The 20714-nt window shown below is 45.8% G+C and overlaps 8 protein-coding genes across 8 annotated transcripts; 3 read left to right on the forward strand and 5 right to left on the reverse strand.

The window, feature by feature from the left end:
• GGS22DRAFT_194331 (uncharacterized protein) lies at nucleotides 1–1853 on the reverse strand (the record flags this gene model as incomplete). The annotated part of the gene is made up of 1 exon (XM_047965488.1): nucleotides 1–1853. Exon 1 carries the CDS (start codon nucleotides 1696–1698, stop codon nucleotides 1–3), a length of 1698 nt encoding a protein of 565 aa, XP_047823956.1. The 5' UTR covers nucleotides 1699–1853.
• Nucleotides 1854–3515: 1662 nt separating this feature from the next.
• GGS22DRAFT_183470 (cytochrome P450) lies at nucleotides 3516–5301 on the forward strand (the record flags this gene model as incomplete). Its single annotated transcript, XM_047964091.1, has 4 exons — nucleotides 3516–3897; nucleotides 3950–4675; nucleotides 4742–4823; nucleotides 4893–5301. 4 exons carry the CDS (start codon nucleotides 3516–3518, stop codon nucleotides 5299–5301), a joined length of 1599 nt encoding a protein of 532 aa, XP_047823957.1.
• A 649-nt stretch (nucleotides 5302–5950) lies between these two features.
• GGS22DRAFT_183471 (MFS general substrate transporter) lies at nucleotides 5951–8312 on the forward strand (the record flags this gene model as incomplete). Its single annotated transcript, XM_047964092.1, has 11 exons — nucleotides 5951–6224; nucleotides 6288–6424; nucleotides 6483–6556; nucleotides 6616–6624; nucleotides 6685–6782; nucleotides 6844–6964; nucleotides 7024–7408; nucleotides 7470–7600; nucleotides 7759–7806; nucleotides 7864–8086; nucleotides 8157–8312. 11 exons carry the CDS (start codon nucleotides 5951–5953, stop codon nucleotides 8310–8312), a joined length of 1656 nt encoding a protein of 551 aa, XP_047823958.1.
• Nucleotides 8313–8653: 341 nt separating this feature from the next.
• On the forward strand, nucleotides 8654–10343 carry GGS22DRAFT_8788 (uncharacterized protein). Its single transcript, XM_047968322.1, has one exon. It carries the CDS (start codon nucleotides 9047–9049, stop codon nucleotides 10148–10150), a length of 1104 nt encoding a protein of 367 aa, XP_047823959.1. The 5' UTR covers nucleotides 8654–9046; the 3' UTR covers nucleotides 10151–10343.
• On the reverse strand, nucleotides 10299–12011 carry GGS22DRAFT_8799 (uncharacterized protein). The gene is made up of 3 exons (XM_047968324.1): nucleotides 11394–12011; nucleotides 10962–11325; nucleotides 10299–10903 (listed from the first exon to the last, which is right to left on the reverse strand). Exons 1-3 carry the CDS (start codon nucleotides 11726–11728, stop codon nucleotides 10448–10450), a joined length of 1155 nt encoding a protein of 384 aa, XP_047823960.1. The 5' UTR covers nucleotides 11729–12011; the 3' UTR covers nucleotides 10299–10447.
• Nucleotides 12012–14865: 2854 nt separating this feature from the next.
• Nucleotides 14866–18215, reverse strand: GGS22DRAFT_8842 (male sterility protein-domain-containing protein). The gene is made up of 2 exons (XM_047968333.1): nucleotides 18211–18215; nucleotides 14866–18162 (listed from the first exon to the last, which is right to left on the reverse strand). The coding sequence occupies exon 2, from the start codon at nucleotides 17854–17856 to the stop codon at nucleotides 15028–15030; it is 2829 nt and encodes a 942-aa protein (XP_047823961.1). The 5' UTR covers nucleotides 17857–18162; nucleotides 18211–18215; the 3' UTR covers nucleotides 14866–15027.
• GGS22DRAFT_150069 (uncharacterized protein) lies at nucleotides 17886–18660 on the reverse strand (the record flags this gene model as incomplete). The annotated part of the gene is made up of 3 exons (XM_047959250.1): nucleotides 18638–18660; nucleotides 18211–18510; nucleotides 17886–18162 (listed from the first exon to the last, which is right to left on the reverse strand). Coding segments are annotated over exons 2-3 (382 nt in total), but the record flags the coding sequence as incomplete, so codon positions are not given.
• On the reverse strand, nucleotides 18518–20452 carry GGS22DRAFT_150070 (uncharacterized protein). The gene has a single exon (XM_047959251.1). It carries the CDS (start codon nucleotides 20160–20162, stop codon nucleotides 18654–18656), a length of 1509 nt encoding a protein of 502 aa, XP_047823963.1. The 5' UTR covers nucleotides 20163–20452; the 3' UTR covers nucleotides 18518–18653.
• Between the last annotated feature and the right edge of the window lie 262 nt (nucleotides 20453–20714).

The following is a 20714-nucleotide window of genomic DNA, read 5'->3' on the forward strand; positions in this document are numbered from 1 at the left end:
TTATTCGCGACTGTGAAGTTCAGCAATACGGATCACAAGTCTCAGCCAGGCTCTTACGAGCTCATTCTTCTCCAGCTCATCCATAGTTCCTATAAGCTCACCCCCATTGAAGAACTCACCCCTGAAGTATATTTTGACGACCTGCAATATACTAAGATCCCTCTCGGCTTCCAGTAGTTCATCAAAGAGAGATCTCCAGTCTTCATGACTGACAATATTGGGATTGGCATCTGCGTTGAGCACTAACACTATCCCTGTTAGAAATCGAGCTTCAACTACGGCACCTAGGATTGTCCACCCACTCGAAATATCTTGAAGATCAGCACCTCCAAGACCTTCCAACGCAGGTACTGCTGGTTGGGGTTCATCTAGAGATTTTCCTATTTTTGACCAGCTAGCGATCATAGCCATCAAAGCTGCCACATTACGATATCCAATAGCTACTCGCCAGAAGAGAGCTGTATCGCACCCGTGTTCAACGAGAAATACGGTATTGCGTGTTGCCAACTTGCCTGAAGAAATTGCTTCATATGCGCATTGGCGTACATATTCGGCCAGTTCTTCGTTGTACTCCGTTATGCCATTTGGCCAATCGGTAATTGGTGGGTTATGGACGAAGATCATCAAATTTTCAAGGTATGCATAGTTGTCATCAGTGCTCGATGCATTAATGATTATATCGGTATTTCTTAAGAAATCTCTCACCCATTGCTCTGGCTCCTCCTCATGATCGTTCAGCACGTCCCAGATGAAATCCGAGATGTTGCATGCATTTTGCGGGCACCTATTCTCAAGAGCTGCCGCGATAGGATTCGCACCTAAAGTAGCCGGATAGTGGGGGATTGGGAAGATCTCGTTGTTCATCGATATTGTGTCCAATATACGACTCACAAGACCGCTATTTTCCATCGCTCCAGCAGCTTCATAGAGAATTTTTTCTAAGCCGCGCCCAAGCAAGTAATTCCGATTTGCATCCGTGTAGGGCAATTTCAAGAGTTGGTTTATTACTCCGTAAACATAACCATTCATGCGCCCTTGTATTGCTCGTCTAAAGCTTGGGATAAGACGGGAGTCATTGTCAAATGGTGCTGGATAAGCATTCGCATCAACCAATATCAAAGCGCATTGTTCGATGTTCTCTCTTAGCGGTGATCCTGGTTGCGCATTACAGTAGCATTCAATAGCATACTCAAGCGCAGTTGGGCATGGTGAATTGACGTGCTCTGGTTCGCATGGTCCTGTGTGAGCGAAACCAGACATTTTACAATAGCCGGGCGTATCATGATGTTGCTGGGAATATTTCATCTCTGTATCGAGAGTTGCGCGACGGACGAGCTGCGATACGGCCCCCACACGACCTACTCTCATCGCAGCATGAAGTGGAGGCTCAATCTGGTGGAGAACTGGATAGGAAGCGTTGATCGCACCGGGGAATTCCCTGTCTAATCCGTCTATAAATTCGCTAAGAATATCATCAGGAGTGTCCGGCATTTCTATGGCCGTGTTAAGCAAAGGAACAGGAAATGGTTCGAAGCTCGCTTCGTCCCACCGATAAGTTGCTTGCCTCACACCATCACGATCAGCTATATTAAATTCCGACGTGAAATAATAGTCTGGGTAAGCTATAACACTCCGGATTATCAATTTGGGGTCCTGGTCAAACAGGGTGTCGTCTAAATTAAACTTAACTACTGCCATCGTCTTTATAATTGGAGGGCCTGGTGACTTAGCTGACGAAGAGGTATATTGAGTGTCGATGAATGGGTAATGAAACCTGTCAGGATAGATTTAGATTATCCCGGATTGTCCACGAAGCGGTGGAGAGCGCCAATTGGTAAGATCTGGCAGTGAAGTCCATAAAATATATCCATGAATCTCTCACTGCCTGATTAGAAACAGTGATTGGTGTTCTCTAACTATTTCATTGTGGTGACATATGGAGACCTTTGTTTGGGTTACTAGGTACCTAAGGTACATATACGTGCTGACCTCAGTACCTGGATACCTGTGCTGGCATCACTGTATTTTGCTTTATTCCCTTCGTTACACAGACGCTATTCATTAGGTATTTACCTCGCTACCTTATCATGTGTAAGCTAGGTACCTACATATTTGACCCAGGCAGCCAGGCAGAGGATATTTGGCATCACAGTAGGAAACCCACCTACCTTAGGCACCTCAGTACTAGGTACATAATCTGAACATGCCCCTTTAAGCCTCACACTTCGGATTGGTACCTAACCATAACACATAACACATGGTCTGTTCTTATCCCACTACGAGCAATATGTAAGTATGAAAGGTATTGCTGATCTCAACTAGGTACCATATTAGTTTCTAAGCACCGAACCTCTTGTCCTGACTCAAATCTACTTTAGCCGTTATTATAGATAAAAGTCCGACCGTCTAATGAGAAGACGACCATAATATTGGAATAGTTATCACAAAGGGTCTATAGGCCACATCGATATTGATGATATAGGAATAAATATATGCTGCAGGAGGCATGCGAGCATCCCATATGTCACATTGGAACTCATATAAACTGCTTCGGCAATAATAGAATCTCTAACACCCCGACAAATGTTGAACGCAAAAGACCTCTAGCGGAGTTATCCTCACGCATATTCGTGCTACTGTGAGTAAATTGCTGTCTAGTCGGGTGACATATGTATATACAAACAGCTGGCGGACATCCCCAAGTCGTAAATTACCCGATACTAGAAGGCCCGTATTCTGCGAGTCCTTCGTGCTTGCTATTAAGGAATGATATTTAGTAATATGGAGTCTTTCAAAGTCATTGAAGTTGTGATATGTACTACTTTGAAGTTGGCAAGAAAAAGGGGGGCTACCCGAATAGGTGGGCAAAAGACGGGTCAATTTCCTCGGGTCTGTTCCTCAACCTAGACGTAGATATATACCACATTGGGTAATAGCTGGGCATTAAATGACTGGAAACACCCTCCAAGCTTTAATCGATGAAGACGGGTAAGAATATTTTCATAGAGTTTACGCTTGGGCGAAGTCGTAAGAAATTAACGTAGAGCGGGTGGAAAATAAACATTCTTCGGCGTAAGATGTGTTCACGTGGACAAACGGGTCATGGATTGACACCGCCATCAGCCATAATCGATGATGAGTAAGATCTCAATCCTCTTCTTTTCTTCCTTATCGTTTTGTCCTCGATCTTAATGTCTGCCACAGGACTGCACATACGTGAATACGGAATTGATTGTAAGCATGTCAAACTCCGGGGGCTGTGGCCGGTGACATTATCCGATGAACTTTCGAGCATATAGGCGAGGTTGTCGTAGGGTACTTCATCCCAGTACAGGAGGGAAGGGCTGATATAAGATTGACACCTCGCTGGACTAAGTGTATATCGTAATAAATCTCACGCTAGGTATAAATACTAGAAATATGCAGGTGCATTTTAAAGTTAACTCTCCTACTTGATCCATAGTAATCTATACTGGTACATACCTCTTAGTTAGGCAGATAACAGTTTGCCCAAGATGGATGACATTCGAATCGTTATTTTCTACTTGGCTGTGCCCAGTATCCTATTTTCCATCCTGCGTAAGATACCACTATGGAGAACCAAGAAGAACCGAGAAGTCAAGGGAATTCCTGGACCTCGACAGTTTCCTGTCGTTGGGAGGGTTCATGACGTGGATCGATTCTGTATGTGGAAGAAGTTCAAAGAATGGGCTGATATTTATGGGCCTATCTATCGGACCAGTATGTTGGGCCAACAGTTCATTATAATATCAGACCAAAACATCGCCGAAGAGCTTCTCGTTAAAAGAGGTCACGTCTACTCTGGACGTCCTCAGATAAGAGCCCTCTTTGATCACAAGACCGGGCCTGGTTATCTTGCATTGATGGACAGACACGGTATAGAATCAATCGATCGCGATAAGTTATTCGGTCGCTAACTCGTTAGAAGACATCTGGACGCGTCAACGGAAATGGATCCATGCCGCAATGGCAGACTTCCACCGGCATCATTTCTTTGGCGTCATCGAGGATGAGGTCAAACGATATCTGGCCATACTCCTTCTGGACCCAGCTAAATTCCATGCCAACACACGAGAACACTGTGGTCGTATCATGAGCCGGTTGGCTTGGGGTGATGCTTCGCAGGGTAAGGAAAACGCCGATAGTGCTGACTGCACCTTAACACAGATGTCGGTATCGGGGCCGATCGTCAATACTATGACCCCTCTCTGGGTAATCCCTTGGGCCCTGAATCCGTGGAAGAAATTCGAGAGGGCGCGGGAAGACCAGCAACGAGCATGGTGGCTCAATTCTTTCCAGATTGCGAAACACAAATTTCTTCGAGGGGACTTGTCTGAAAACACGTGGTCGAACCGGTACTTCGTAGGGCTGCAAAATCAAGGTAATCTTGACCTGGAACAAAGTCCAGAGGAGGAAGAATTCGCAAGTTGCATGCTGGGATTCCAGAATTTAGTGGGCGTCGTGACCATCAGTGGGCCTCTGCAATTCTTCTTGATGGCGATGTTACTTCACCCAGAATGGCAGAAGAAGGCGCAAGAGGAAATCGATCGGATATGCGGTGATCGCATGCCAATAATAGATGATATGGCAGATTTGCCTACAGTTCGCGCATGTCTCAAAGAGACAATTAGGTGGCGATCCGGGGTTCCTTTAGGTAAACCGCCTGGCTGCATGATATTGACTCCCTGAATTTGCGGATGGCTTGCTTACGCCGTATCAGGAGTACCCCACCAGGCTGAACAAAACGACGAGTTCCGAGGCGAACGGATTACGAAAGGGACCGTGATATTAGCATGTGAGTGGTAAGTTGAATTTACTTTCCTTTAGTCGCTGGTCGTGCGCTATTTCGTCGCTCTAACTCGGGGCCAAAGGAGCATGAATCGTGTCCCGGAGCGGTATCCCGATCCCGAAGTCTTCCACCCTGAGCGATATCTAGAGAAAGGATGGCCTACTTATCAAGAACCGCTTTCGCGATATCCTAACTTTCGCGAAGGTGCGGGAATGCACACGTTCGGATGGGGCCGTCGCGTGTGTCTCGGTCAGCATATCGTAGATGACGAGATGTTTGTCTCAGGCGCGGGGGTGTTGTGGGCTTTCAATCTGGTTAGGAAGACGTGTCCCAAGACGGGAGAAGTCATCGAGTTCGATAGTGAAGGCACCAATGCCCACGTAATCTTGGAGCCGTTGCCATTCCCATGCGACTTCCAACCAAGAAGTACTAAGAGGACTGCACAGATTTTGCTAGGATATGCGGACATAAGGGATCAATTGAAGATATGAGCGACGGTATGATCAGTCGATATCAGATTTTTAAGAGTCGGACAGTCAAGGTGATCTGTCTTGAGCAGCGCCACATAGCTCATGTCTCACTTGGTTGCATATTATTACCTAGTTTGGCCGTTATACTCGAGTCTCTAGATATATCGACCTCATCGACCTCTTTCTATCGTCATTCGAGTAGTGGTGGTTGTTCTGGTTTGGGAAGTCCGCTTAAGTAAGCGAGGTATATTGCGCGATCTGGAAGATAGTAGTCGTGATCAATGTATTATACTCAGTAGCGAACTCTAGTGCGTCGAGTATAGCAACAGCACCATTAATTTGGATGTATTAGCTAGTAGATGGATGTCTAGCGAATCGATTTGGGTGGGATATTACTTACAATAATATGCTCTATCCGACGTTGGACGAATGATTTTGAATAGATTAACATAATGTGCTATGCCGGGGGAATGGCGTGCTCGCAGCTTCAAGCCACTCAGACCTCTTCGCCCACTCTCAATTCCAGAACAAATGGCGACGCCACCAATTGCCTATCTGAGTCAATACTGTACCACATCTTCCCGACCTTACTTTTTCTTCTATTCTGACCCTATCCGGGCAATTAAGTTGTGCCCTAGGTCCTCACCGTCGTATCGTCTCAAGCATCATCATGACAGCTGATAACGAATCTAATTTGTCCACCAATGAGACTACCAAGCTCTTGCAGCAGGATGCATATAGTACCGACTCAGCCAGCGAAGGCCTTGGTGGATTCTCAGATAGTAGTAGTTTTATTGACAGCCCGTCTCCAGTGACAGCTTATGGAACTCTTACGAAGCCCGACGAGGAAGAACAACGCGGATCAGAGGATAGCTTGGGTGAACCACCGCAACAAGTCTATAACAATGGCTTCATTGCTAAGGTTGTAATTGCTTTACTTGTTGGTAAGTTAGAGATATCCAGGGCGTATATTCGAACACAGACTGACATGGGTGGGTATCTTTCAGGGGTATTCGCTTCGAGCGCAGACGGTTCATTGGTGATCGCGACACATCCTATCATAGCATCAGAGTTTAACGATCTTGAAAACTCTACCTGGCTGTTCATTAGCTTCCTACTTGCCGGAGCTGCAACTCAATCTCTTGTAAGTGCTACTTTTAAACGCTGCTGATGCTATCAAACGTCTGACATCGAGATCGCAGTATGGAAAACTAAGCGATATATATGGCCGGAAGCCCGTCTTGCTGGTTGCTTATGCACTCTTTGCTATCGGATCGTGAGTGAATTCATCGAGACTTCTATGACGACTGAGTCTCACTGGCTGACTTTCCGTAGTGCTTTGATGTAAGATTATCAATATGAACTCTGGATTTTGTACTAAAACTTATGAAAATTTCCGTATAGTGGTGTTGGTCAATCGATGTGGCAAGTTATAGTTGGCCGCGTAATATCAGGTTCTGGAGGTGCCGGATTAATGTCTTTGGCCGCGGTGATTATTACTGGTGAGTCCATCGAGACTCCAGGGTTATATGCCATTTAACGTGGAAACTCACAAACCTCTAGACCTGGCCCCTTTAAGAGATGTAGCTTCGTGGCAAAGTTACCTTAATGTTGTTGCTACTGTCGGCCGTAGCTTAGGCGGGCCTGTCGGGGGCTTCCTTGCTGATACGATAGGATGGAGATGGTATGCTTATGACATTTTCTGATTTGGGTACATGTTGAACTGATTATGGTGACGATCAGGTCCTTCTTCGGACAGACACCGATATTCATATTTGCGATGGTCCTTTGTGCATCGGTACTTCCCAACCTAACGACAAGAGAAGGTCAAATGGATGCCGAATCCACCAAGGGTCGGTTGGCTAGGATCGATTTCCTAGGTGCCATGTTTCTCGGCAGTGGACTTCTAGCTATCCTTCTACCACTGAGGATTGCTGGACAAAGGGTGCCATGGACAAGTCCTATCATCCCATCGCTTTTCGCAGCAGGAGCTGTCTTATTAACGCTATTCATCGTAACGGAGATGCGCTGGGCGAAAGAACCTATATTTCCACTAAGGTTACTAAAAAACAGAGATGTTGTTTTTAGTTACTTTATCCTGGCTTGTCAGACGGCTGCCCAAGTCGGAGTATGTTACCTGAGTTTGCACACCATCTTCATACTGAAGTTACTCATATTTGCTTTAATAGATGATGATATCCGTCCCACTTTACTTCCAAGTTACGCAAAGGTCGTCGAGCACTGTAGCTGGGGCTCATCTCATGCCAGCTGTTATCGGCAACACTATTGGCGGTCTTTTGACTGGGGCCTGGATCCGAAGGTGAGTAGCTTACTCTGGTGTCGATTTAGACCCGCCCGTTTTTTTACGTAGGGTCAATACTAATAGGATGCGAACATATGAAGAACGGGTTACTTCAAAGTGCCTCTCGTATTTGCAGGGACCATTTCGTTCGTTTGTTACACGTTGATGATACTTAGATGGAAAGGTGAAACCAATTGGGCTGAATCCTTATATATTTTCCCAGGGTAAGTGTCATTCGGCCGTACGTATACGTAGATCTTTCACTAACGGGAACATGATAGCGGCTTCGGTACTGGTATGTCTCTGAATGCGGTTTTCGTTGCTCTCCAAGCGGCAATAAATCCTATGGATAGAGCGGTGGCGGCATCGGGTTTGTATCTGTCTATGCCTATTGGATCGATCTTGGGCATGGCCGGCTGCAACGCCGTCATGCAGGGGATAATGCCAGTGGACTTGGCGTCGAGATTGCGTGGTATTGGTATAGAAGGGATTGAAGCGGAGAAGGTAATTGATCTAGTAGCCATCTCGTCAAATCCAGCGAATGTAATGCTTTGTATACTGACCGCATATGAAGATCATCGAACAAGCTACTGCGCGAGTTGACTATCTCGACGAGGCGCCGAAGAAAATAGCCAGAGCAGTTGTACAGTCATATGTTCGTGGACTTGAGTTCAGTCACGGTAAAAGAATACCATCAACTACTATGCCGGTACGATCGATGACTAACTGAAATCAGGTGTATCGCTGCTATGTTCAGTTTTGGCAATAACTGCTGCTTTGTTGATGAGGAATAGAAAATTGGGCGGTTGATATTACCTAAAAATTAAACTGCCTGGGACTAGGGGTTCAGCTGGGAAATCTAAAATCTGGTGATTAGACAGAGTTTTAATGACGTCATCTTGTGGGCTTGGACCAATTAGCTGAATCAACATTACCTATTAAGGTTGTGAGTGCATCTTCCGTTTATTATGTACACAGCCACAAATGACTGTACAGCCACAATGTGTGGAACATTTCCATTTGTTATCCCCACTGATCTCCGGTTTCTAGTCCAAGGTTCAACTAGACCATGGAAATAACTTCGCAAAACATCTGTATTATCACATAATCATATTGTAAGTTCAATTTGATATGTGTTGATACCTAGTATTATACTCAATTGACGGGGGTTGATCACATACTCCATTTCATATTTGGCCACTACAGCCTCACGAAACCCAAACTTTCGAATTTAAGCTAAGGCCTAATCGCGCTGTCACAAAGCTTGAAGGTTGCCTGAGAGTGGCAGTGTTAAGGCTGTTCTACTTTGTACACAATGAATCAACCACTCAACCTGACAGCCCGATCAGTGATCACCCCATGGAAGGGGATATAAAGATGATCACTTTGTCTGGGAAGTCAATATTCCCTTAATATTTATTTCTCGAGCACAAAAATCACCTATCTATACCAGTTTCGTCCACCATGAATTCAACTTCAATTACAAATGCGATCAAGGAGGCAGTCCCGCGTAATAGAGATCTGTTAGCCATTCTCTCCGAGACAGACCATGCGCCGCCAGCCTTGGAGCAACAGAAGCGTTACATCGATGACCTCAATAATGAACTCTCCACTATCCAGAAACGCATTGTCGTGTTGGACGAACAACGAGCTAAAGAATTTAAGGAACATAAGAAATATCGCGACTCGGTCATGAAGCGCTTTGCCTACCGCGTGGGCGGCAAGACAGATAAATTTCAAGCTAGGGCCAACAAGGAAGAGCAGGAATACTTTGCTGTCTTGCAGAAAGAACGCCAAGCCAAGGAACAGGAGGAGAACATAAGAGTAATGCGCTCTAAAGCCTTGGAGGCACAGAGTGATCTAGAGGCTGAAGTGGACCGCCACAGAGAGGCACAGGAACAACTTGACAGCCTTTATGATAGCATCTTCCAAGGACCAACGCCAAATTTCCCTGAGGAAGATCGTTCTGAGCAGAACGCAGAGAGCGCATTGAATGCATACCACAATTCTCGCATAGTAGTAGAAACAGAACTCCAAGTCGTGAAACTTCTATCAGAAGCCAAAACACGGCTCAGCCATGCTCTTGGCTACACAGAGGAGGCATTAAGTTACAGCCGGATGGATATGTTTGGCGGAGGGACATTTTCGGATTTCATGGAGCGTAACGCACTAGACAAAGCCGATAGCGAGGTTAACCAGATGCGATTACTCATGCGACAGGCACAACGCATGTCTCGACACGTACAGGATCTTCCAGCTGTCAGGATAGCGGGTGGAAGTCTATTAGGAGATGTTCTCTTCGACAATATTTTCAGTGACATGGCCTTCCACGAAAAGATCAAAGACTCTCGCGCGGCGTTAGAGCGAGCTCAAGGGTTTTTACTCAATCAGCTAGCTCAAGCAAAATCGAGACACGAAGAAGCTGAGCGCGATATGAATAATTATGCGTCCGTATTGGAGACCTCGAGAGAAGAGTTGCAAAAAGCAAGACAACGCATCTTTGATCGTGTAGCCGACAGCAATACGGACGAACAGGCAATCCCAGCGGACGATCCACCACCATATTGAAAACTTCACAATTTATGCTTTTAATAGAAACTCGATCAAGTTTAAGCAGATTTCATAAGATGGACCAAAGCTTCGATGGAGTGAGTTAGGATTTCGATTAGTTAATAGAACGCTGCAACGCTAACTCGAATGATGGATCACAGCAGTATGGCTGTCCGAGATAATTATCTCCCCTTTACTGCTCATATGATTATCCTAAATAAAACAAGGTCAAGCCAAATATGACCAATGGATCAGTTTAAAACTGTAACCATACACGCCCAAATGAATCCCTACTGTCTCTTCTAGCCTCTCTATTTAGAAACGTCTAGGGCGTTTCTTGGACTTGGTATCCGCTTTCTTAGCCGTCGCCGCCTCACCCTTCTTGAGAAGATGGCTGTCATCAATGCTTCCCATCATGACGTCCTCGTCATCTACCATCTCATGGTTCATGTGCGCAAGGAATTTCTCCTGTTCCTCGAAGAAGGCCTTCAGCTTGCGTGTCGCGACCTTGCGGCCGGCGCTATTAGCCTCACGCAGCTCCTTCAACTGCTGTCGGATGCGCTCTTCTAGAATCTCAAGACGGTACTCGCTAAACTGGTTGTATAGCTCCGAGAGATTGGAGATAGGTCTCACGGTTGTCAAAACTGTATCATCCCTCACCTTCGGGGATCGTGGCCGGAACGAAGTCACCATGCTGATACGCTCCGCCGTGCCAAGTGCTCGTAGAGCTTGGTGCTCTATGTATCTGCCTTGGAGTACCACTGCACAACCCTAATCGTTCTGGTTAGCTATTTCGTCTTTTATATTCAATATCTGGGATAGGACTTACCATCTGAGGACCTCGCACTTTCATAATATCACCGTTGCCTGTTCGCAGGGCCGTCTCACCTCCGATCATAGTAGTACAGTCGCTAAGCATGGTCACGCAGACGAAGGGGTAGCTGTCTGTGTGCCAATCTACGATGGGCTTATCATCCTCCCAGGGACAACCCGCGATGCCCTCGTCGGCCTCGTATTGAGCCCGGTCGTTGAAGGCTTGGAGTTCTTCTTGCTTCTCCTTCTCCGATTTGACCGATATATTGATATGGCCGATTTCAAAATCCATCTCGGGCACTAGCTCGATACCCGCGACTTTAGAGATGATAGCTAATGTCTCCGGGCTCTTCCATACGTCATACACGAATGGTGCGTACCTGAAGTAGTATCTAGTTAGCCACATTTGTACGTTTATTATCTGCAGGAATATTTGGGGAAAACATACTTATTCGCGAATCCTCTTAGTTGGCATTGTGCCAAATTGCTAGAGTACTGGCAGTTGCTCAACACCTCGGGGCTGAGAACCTCTTGCCTCATCCTCATTACAGCTTCCTCTGTGAATAGAGGGAAAGGCTCTGAGACGGCGACCGAAGAGATACCAGTATCCTCGGGAAGACCGATTTCCTTCATGGTGTACACCTTAGGCGCCTCCTTGAAGGCAATGTGCTTTGAGGGATTAAAGGCATCATTTCCCACAGCCGACACAGCAGGTGCCGTAATGATGGGAGACCAATTCCGCTTGGTGTCAGCGGGAGCTGGCAATACTGCTGCAGCGGCCATTTTGAATATAAAGATGCAGATGTATCAGAACGGATACTAAGAGATCTTATAAAAGGTATGGGAGGTGATTCACACCGATATTGGTGATAATGAAAGTAATGCGGATAGATGGTTGCTCAACGTCAAAGGTCATAAGAACGTTCCCGGGGCTCCCATTTATGATCGTGAAGCCGGCGCTGCCAGTCCGGGGTCATTCTGATCCTTATCTCCAAGTCCTTGACTCTAATCAATAGTTCACTTCATCTCGCCAATGGTAAAGCTACGGGGCCCCGGAAAATGCGTCGCTGGTATCATCCATGACGAATCTCGTCGAAGATTGGGCATCGTGATGATAGATAGACAAGACACGGGTTTGGCCATGGCAGGCTTGTCGACACCCTCAAGATAGGGCGGCACCGTTGTGGAACCGACGATGAGGGCGTGTCGGTCCGTCCGTGTATCAGATATCTCTCCAATCAGCAAGTTAGCCATGAACTATATCTCGATAGGAATTACTCGCCAACATACGTGGTTCAACCTGACGAAGGGATTATCAGTTTGTAAGGTGTGGAGGGGCTACCCCAGCGTTACCGGACGTAAATTAAAGCGGCATCCAGACTATCAGATGCGATGCCACCTGGGAAAAGGGAAGAGCCGCGATGCACAAACCTGACGCATCTCAGGAAAGAGAAACCGAATCCCGAGAAGGGTTGCGCATTAGCTTTCGCGATGTCGGTTAGAAGATTTAGGACTTCGAGAAATATGTCTCTTTTTTGGGGCATGTTTGGGGCTGAATGAGACGAGATGCCCCTATTTTGGCTTTTTTTGGCATTCATCCTACTCGGTAAGGCACCTACCTTGTTTACCCTGCCACCGCGCCTAGGTGCCTAGGCCATCTACCACCCCGCTGACTTTTTTGATAGTAGGTATTTTGTATGCACGTGTATACTATTTTATACATACTGTATACCTACTATCTACCTACCTACTTTTCTCGATACCTAAGATATTTCTTTTTATCATATCTAAGACCTAGGCGAGACAATCGACTACTACTCAGCAATTGCCATATTAATAAATATAGGTATCATCAGATATATCATAATATCTGTATGATCAAGCCTCTTGCGCATACAGAATCCTATATGCGTGAGATGCGTCTGAGTTGCCGTCACGTCGCCAGGTCTCCATGCGACGTTATCTCCGTTAGTACTGCTCGGAGTATGGTACGACGCCCGATAACGGAGATAAAGGAGAACGCCTAGAGGATCCAACGCCCCTTACACCTGGGACTAGACCTTGCTTATCATGATGGGTTCGAGTCGGTGCGCTCAAAGCTGGCAAGGCTGGTTGCTGATCCCCAGATCAATCTCTTCGTCCCCATTGATCTATTGATAAAATGTGACGGTTTGCCGCGGTGTCCTGTCACTTTTCGCGCCATGCCTTCCGCAGATCCGGTGTAATTGGTCTCTTTAGGAATGCGGAGAGCTATCGACGAGTTCCTATAGGCCTACCACGTCGGCTGCGTAACATCTGCCGAAGCGTTGCATGGGTTGCAAAGAGGACTGGAAGGATTCTATCTTAGACATAACACATATACACATATACACTCTCAATTTGGACAACGCCTCTTTTTTTCTTATTTTCAAACTCTGACTAACAACAACCAATTTAGTCTATATGTTGGCATACCAACGATGTTATCGTCCAGTTTTTTCCATGGCTGCTAGAACATGTCCATCTCATTTGCCCTTACCATATACCGGGGAACACGGCATGAGGGGCTACCGTCATTTCTGGTTTAACGCTATATATACATCATTACCGAGTACCTGCCTAGGTATCTTGGAACCTATTACATCAACCCGATGTATTTTTATACCGAGCAGATCTCATCAAGATACATGATCCTATGTAGCATGAATACTTCAACAGTGTTATGATTCCCTATACATGGATTCGAAGACTTGGAGTAAGCAGGATGCATCGCATACGACCTGGTGAAATGACGGGGTTCGAAAACGGCCCAAGTATACGCCACCGAACCTGATGACAACCGGCGCTACGTTTTACTACAGATAAATATATATATCCCGAGCCAATGAACACGAATACGCGAGATATTGACATGCAAGATGCGAGTCTGGAACTTCATTCCTTAGTCACTTGACGAGTTGGAGGGGATTCTGGTCCATGCACAATGAACTGCATCAAGGGCACAGCCGAAACTATCATGATTTTGGTCGATGGCGGTTAAGTCTATGTTACACCAGGATTCTAGGACTAAACTGGGTTATGGAATACCCTGAAACCTTGTTTTGATATTGATTTTGCATGCATTTGGTTCCCGAGATACGAATCAGTGTAGGTCACCGAGCAAGCAAAGCCACCACCAAGTGGCGTATGACTCGTCTGTTTTACATATTCTATTGCCATGCTTATGGAAGATGAGCATGACGAAGCCGGCAAGGCGTACAAGACTGTGCTACTAGGTAGGCTATTACGTGATAGTGAATATTGGTATGTTGGAGGTCTATAACTACCTGATCATATGTCAAACCCTAACCTACCTAGTATATATCATATACCTACCTCGTTGCTTACCTGAAACATTGTTATTAATGATGGGATGTTCGCTGACAGCAACCCACGAGACCGGCGAAAACTGCATAGCCAATCATCCCGTCATTCTTGTGGCAAAGAATCTGAGAAGATAAGCTTTATGATGAGTAGGATATGAGGATCGAGATCAACATCGAGGAATACCAAATCGGATTCAGCCACCGAGATATCTTCGTTGAAGTGGCAACTAAGCACGGCAGGAGTTATCTCGATCTTCTAGATCTACATGGCTATAATATTTAGTTTCTGACAGTACTTGCCTCATTTGTGTGACATTGAAAATTCATGAGAGCTTTGTACAACTTGGTGACTTCTGCCATAGATCGAGCAAGCCAACTGGGACACTAACCCCGCGATTATAACAATTTCTTTGGAAAATATCTACCCACCTGGCAATTATATAGGTACCTACCTAGCGATAGTGTAAACATGCCAGTTGATGTTTCGTCTTATCTCGAGTAATCATTGTCAAGTTGTATGGTCTGTTCGTGAAGCTAAATATCTACTAGACACATGCAGAAAATCAGCTTCTCAGATAATCACCAAACTAGGTATATTAATAACTAGGCTTTCTACAACAACTGGGTAGCCTAGCTAGTTCCTCTAGAATATCTTCCTTTCGCTGGGATTCCCTCTAAAAATTAGATGTCTGTACAAATCAGATTCAAATTTTTGTTAACGTGAATCCGTACTCAACCTCATGAATGCGAAAAGGGGGACTTCACTCCCGTATTCCCATGGATCCAATTCCACATCTTTACAACCCTATCACGGTCCAAAGGTTTAACATTCCTCATTGTATGCGACAGTCGCGAACTGCACACGATATCAAATATGGGGTATTCTGGGGCGTTGGTAGAGCGGCACTCGTCCTTTTGGTTGGAGGGGATCCTCGCATTAGTATATCTCTGTCTCCACAGTCCCAATAGAGCTTGGGACGGATGCCTTGCTTGCGAACTACCAAGCGATGACTCTAGTCGCTGCAGCCATTCTGCAGGTTGAGCTGATTGGAACGAAGGGCCCCATGACGTTTCTGAGACCCATTGTAGCAGCTGATTCCATGTTGGTGATTTGTGAGGGCTTAGGACATGGTATACGGACATCTCTGGGCTAGCTAGCGGCTCGAGGGTATGTTCCGCCAAGGAAATTTCCAGAATTATCTTTGCTGCTTGGTCTACCGGTAACCAATTCAAAGTTTCATTTGGTAGTTCTGGCAGACACTTCGTGAAACCAGCAGTCGACAGCATCAACGGGTACGCTTCACTTGCGTTCCATGCTCCAGCTTCATTCCCACAAAGTTGGCCGACGCGGATGACCGAGATATCCGGCCTCTTCAAAGTGCTAGTTGGCATATCCCTAATTAATCTCTCACGAGCTCTAGCGCAAACACGTTCAGCTACCCATTTCGACCTTGAGTAGCCCAGAGGTGAAGCATGAGATGGATTTAGAGACGTCTTCTCCGCGATAACGGCAGATGTATCGGAAGCCACTGCTGCTGTAGAGCTAATGAAAAAGCAGCGTGCACCACTTGACACCGCCATATCGACCACGTTCCGTGTCGCCGAAATAAGGTCTTCAAAGGAGCTAAGGCGGAGGCTGAAGTTAACCGACCAAGCCGCATGGATGAAAACCGTAGCTTCGGTCACGATGTGTGTCCATTTTTGGTCAGGGAGGCCGAGATGTGTTTCAGTAAGATGGCAAGGAAGGCAGACAACCTTTTCATCGGCAATTCGCGATACGTCTAGATCATGGGGCCTCGGTAATTGACGATCTGATAACGCCTTCAATACCCGCTCTTGGGCAGATTGTTTTGTCTGACTACGAAGCAGACAGTACACCTTTCGGACTTTAGTATCGTTACATAATACAGACAGGATATGTACCCCAAGTAGTCCCGTAGCACCCGTGAGGACAACAACTTCACCATCTTTCTTATGTGAATTGATATTGCATGCTCCAAACTCGCTGTATTTATCAGCGAGTTGGTTCATCAGTTCTAGCTCGTCGACCTCGCTGTTTGAATAGCAAACACCGTTGCCGTTGCGGATTCGGATCAAGTCGTCGACCAATGTAATAACATTCCCATTATCATAGATGACATTCAGGGGTAGCTTCGGAGATTTCTCGGGAAAGATGTTAGACTCGATGAGCTTTCTTATCTGAATGCACGCTATTGAATCCACTCCTTGCTGGAAAACATCCCTACGAGGGTCGATTTCATGACCTAGAACTTGGGTAAATAAGTCCAGAATGAAGGAGCCGAGATCTGCATCCGAAACGATCTCATTATTTATAGAAGCAGTTCCCCCACTTGCGTAGGATCTCTCGATCACGTCGGCATACCGGGCCTCGGCTTGGCGTCTCAGTATGGATCCCTTGCTGCTCTTTGCTAGGGGATCTTCTTTCGACCCTATGGTAATCAACATTGATCTCGTTAAACGAGAGTGGCCTTGTGATTCCTTGTTCAACTTGCATACTTCTGGCCAAACTGCTTCGACAACATCTTCATCCAAAGAGTCCTTTGATGCCTTGAATAATAGAGCACCCACATAGTCTCTACCTGCACCAAAGATGAGAACATCGCGTATGAGTTGAGTTGAGGCTTTTATAGACTCTTCAAGCGGAGAAGGATCGAACTTTTTACCATTTGCCAGAGTGATCTGAGCGTCTGCTCGACTATGATATCGCCAGGCATTTGGTAATGAGGGGTGCGGTTCGAATAGGTCGGACGTAGCATATGAACCATCATTACGATTTGTTATCGTTATAAGCGGCCAAGGTGGCATCACCACAAGCTCTGACAAGCCGTCCTCTTTCGGTTCAAACGATAGAAGCCCAGAATCATCGATCGGCCGGAGATATTGCCATTCTTTATCATGGACATAGTCACGATGCGAAGACATAAGAAATCCGCATTCGGCACTTCCCATTCGCGATACAAGATTGATTCCCTGCTCCACCAGATTATCACCGACCGAAGGAGCCAAAGCAGCACCACCGACTCCGACTAAATCCATGCTCTGGAGCATGCGAATTCCCTCTTCCTCTTCGGATAACAGTTGGAGAACGTAAGGCACAGACGAGAAATACTTCACGGGGACTGCGCTTATCTTCCGGGCCTGGACTACCGAGCGGATAACATTGACACCAGTAATAGGCGCAACGCCTTCAGGGAAAAACCAAATCATGGCTCCACTGGTCCAAGCTCTAAAGCAATCGGCGAGGCCGCCATGGTATAAAGGCGTGGTAGTAAATGTCGCAGGTTGGTTCTTATGTGGAAAGTATGGCAGACAACCCACTGCCCCCCATTGAGTCTGCGGTAGTGGTTTCGGTATACCGGATGAAGTCCCCGACGAGTGAAGAAAGTACGCTATATCGGATTCTTGGTATTTATCGGCATTTAGATCAAGATAATCATCATTTAGGCAATGCGCTTCCTGAAACGATGGTATCTTGATCATGTTGATGTCCCCTTTAAATTTAGGGCCCCGCTTTTCTTGCACATCGTCTACAAGAATCGTTCTCATGCCGGAACTCTTGCAGAGATGTTCTACTGCTTGAGGATCAAGCTGAGGACTGCGAGTAAGAATGAGCCTATAAGAAACGTATTGGGAATATCAAAAAGTTAAAGGGTCCTTACGCTAGAAGAAATGGTTTACACCCTAGTCTCATGAGTCCTAGCCATGCTGAGACGAAGTTGAGACTACTGGCGCATAATAACCCGATTGTGGGCGAGCCGACATCTTTTGATTCGACATGTAGGGCTTTTGCTAGGTTTCTAGCCGCTATTTTCGACAAGGCGCAGAGTTCCGAAAATGTGACATGGTCAGGCGCTGCACCCTTTTAGTATCGTATAATCCATAAGATAGTGAGTAACGTACGCCAGTGAGGTGTTGTATCCGAATTGTAATTGGCGAATCCAAGGGCTGGAAGCCCTGGTATGTGTATTGCATGCGTGTCAATCAATTCAAGGACTGTTTTCGACGACCTCTGGTCGTTGCTCTCCTCTTTTAGATGTGCTGCATGCCCTAGGGTACATGTGAAATAGTTGAAGTTTGAATATGCCATCATGTAAAATAATAAAAACCATCGGTAAACAAAAATATCAAATGAGTATCTGAAATTGTGACGGGACAGATGAATTCTTGATTGCGATCTTATGAGGTCATAGATTCATGTAGCTATAGTATCGATGTCAAGGCTATGTAACACAAAGGACGCAGAAATAATTTGAAATATTAGATACGATATATATGGAGAAGAAATATACAAGAAATTAAAATTATCGAAGTGGTAAATTTGACATACGTGATAGAGGTATCAATTAGCAAGTAAACATCTTCTTCGTGCTAACGTTGATTCTGCTCCAATGTCTTCCATAGCACCAAGCATATAGGATAACACTCGGCCAATAGACATGATATAGGAAAAATGCCGGCAGCGGATCCCAAACCTCAAAGGTGCCCTCTTTCCATGTGAGCAAATGGCGCAAGAATTCAATAGTATCTGATGAGGCATGGTTGAAGTCGATGAGACCAAAACACCACAATAGCATAGGGTGAATGAGCAACGAGACTAAATCATGCCCTATCCAGTATCTCGGTTTTATATTGGCCGGTGGAACAACTAGCCCCTCAGTGCCGGCTTGCGACTCGCTTTCATCAATGGCGTCAAGGTAAGCGTTCACCATAGCTTTCATCTCAGGACTGTGCTGCGCAAATAAAACCACTGCAGTGTGGGCACGAGGGTTACATTCAATGGCGTAAATATTCTTCTCGATCCCGCAATAACTAGAACCTTTTTCGCTTGTCATGAAATCAAAACTGAGATGACCTGTCATGTTCTCGGGGTTTGGTGAACGTCGCACGAATTCGACGGTGAAGTCCAGCATCGCTCGCGATAAGGGAGAATTCGAGGGGAGTGGTGTGTAATGCATCAGTAACTCGGCACTGGGGCAAGCTACGAAGCATTTCACCTCCCCTCTTACTACGAGAGAATGCGTGCAGTATTCTTCGCCGCCGGGGATGAATTGTTGCAGAATCCAGGGGTTAGGTTTTGATATTGGCAGCTTAGAGAGATATAGCTTGGTATCCCTTTCCGTTGGAAGAGGTAATAAAGTCATATTTCCGCGATTGACGTCATCTAATCCAATTGACTTTAGGATAAACTTTCGTTCTGGGTTGGATATCCTGGAGGCCGCGAGAATCTGGGTGATGTCTTGATTCGACTTGACCTCATGTGTTTCAGGTACCGGAAGTCCTCTGTCTTTGCATTGTTCCATAAAGGCGCCTTTATTATGTAGTGAGGATGTAGTTTGAACGTCAAACTGTATACACTTACACGCCGTATGCCGCTCAATTGATTCTTTGGCATATGCATCTTGGAGAGCATTAGCAACTCCAGAGCAGGAAACCCAAATGGTGACCCTCTCCGCCTGAATTATTCCGACGAGACGAGTATTATAAGCATCGGTAGCTTTATCGTTGTCAGTATTAGGCAGCGAGTAGAAAGCCGAGAGACTCTGTGAGTATCGACCAGGGCAGGGAGAATCGAGATCTTCGAAATCAGCTCCAATGACACGATAACCTGAGAGGTAGAATGAACGAGCTAGTGCTAGCCCCTTTGCCATTCCTACACCTGTCACTAGGATTATCTTTTGAGGTCGACTCGAATTCTTTGTTCGGAGCACCGCTCCTGACTCTTCTGGGGAAAAGATTCCCCCAAGAATATGAAACGTACATGCCAATGAGGCAGAAAATGGAAGTATAAAAACACTGAGAAGTACCAAGCCAAAACATCTAGCTGTTTCGTTCGATTGATCTTGGGTTGTCATGTTGAGATTGATTAGTAAGCTGATTGTGTAGACCTTGTGGGCGCGGGGAACAGAGGGGTTGATTACTAATCAAAACAGTCTCTGAAAATTTCCGCAATTCAACCAAAATCGACGCGCGGAGAAAAACATTTATGAATAATAGCTCTCGCCGGCGATTGTAAGAAATAGAGATGATATCGTCATGATTGCATATGAATCCACTATTGTTTCCTTAAATCGGATTTGGAAAACGTCACCACTTGAAATGTACCCTTTTGGCTTTCAATAGAATGAATCTCAACAGTTCCGACAGGTTGTTGGATAGTAAATACTGAGTGGTTGTATTTCTTATGGCCGGAAATTTGAACTGAAACGAGGGGAAGACATCGGATGACCTAATCTTTTGATTACGTAGCAAGACCACAGAAAATGATTGGTAATCCGTTTACGTAATATCATCAGGATTACTAAGGTCCCGTTCTTAAACATTTTTGAACTTTTCTAATAATTGCTTGCGACTTCAATTCAGCCCTAGAGGCAATTGCTCAGATGGTTTCCCTTCTACTCATTGCT

This window comes from Annulohypoxylon maeteangense (assembly GCF_022496945.1).
Source record: "Annulohypoxylon maeteangense strain CBS 123835 unplaced genomic scaffold GGS22scaffold_1, whole genome shotgun sequence".
NCBI classification, from domain to species: Eukaryota; Fungi; Ascomycota; class Sordariomycetes; order Xylariales; family Hypoxylaceae; genus Annulohypoxylon; species Annulohypoxylon maeteangense.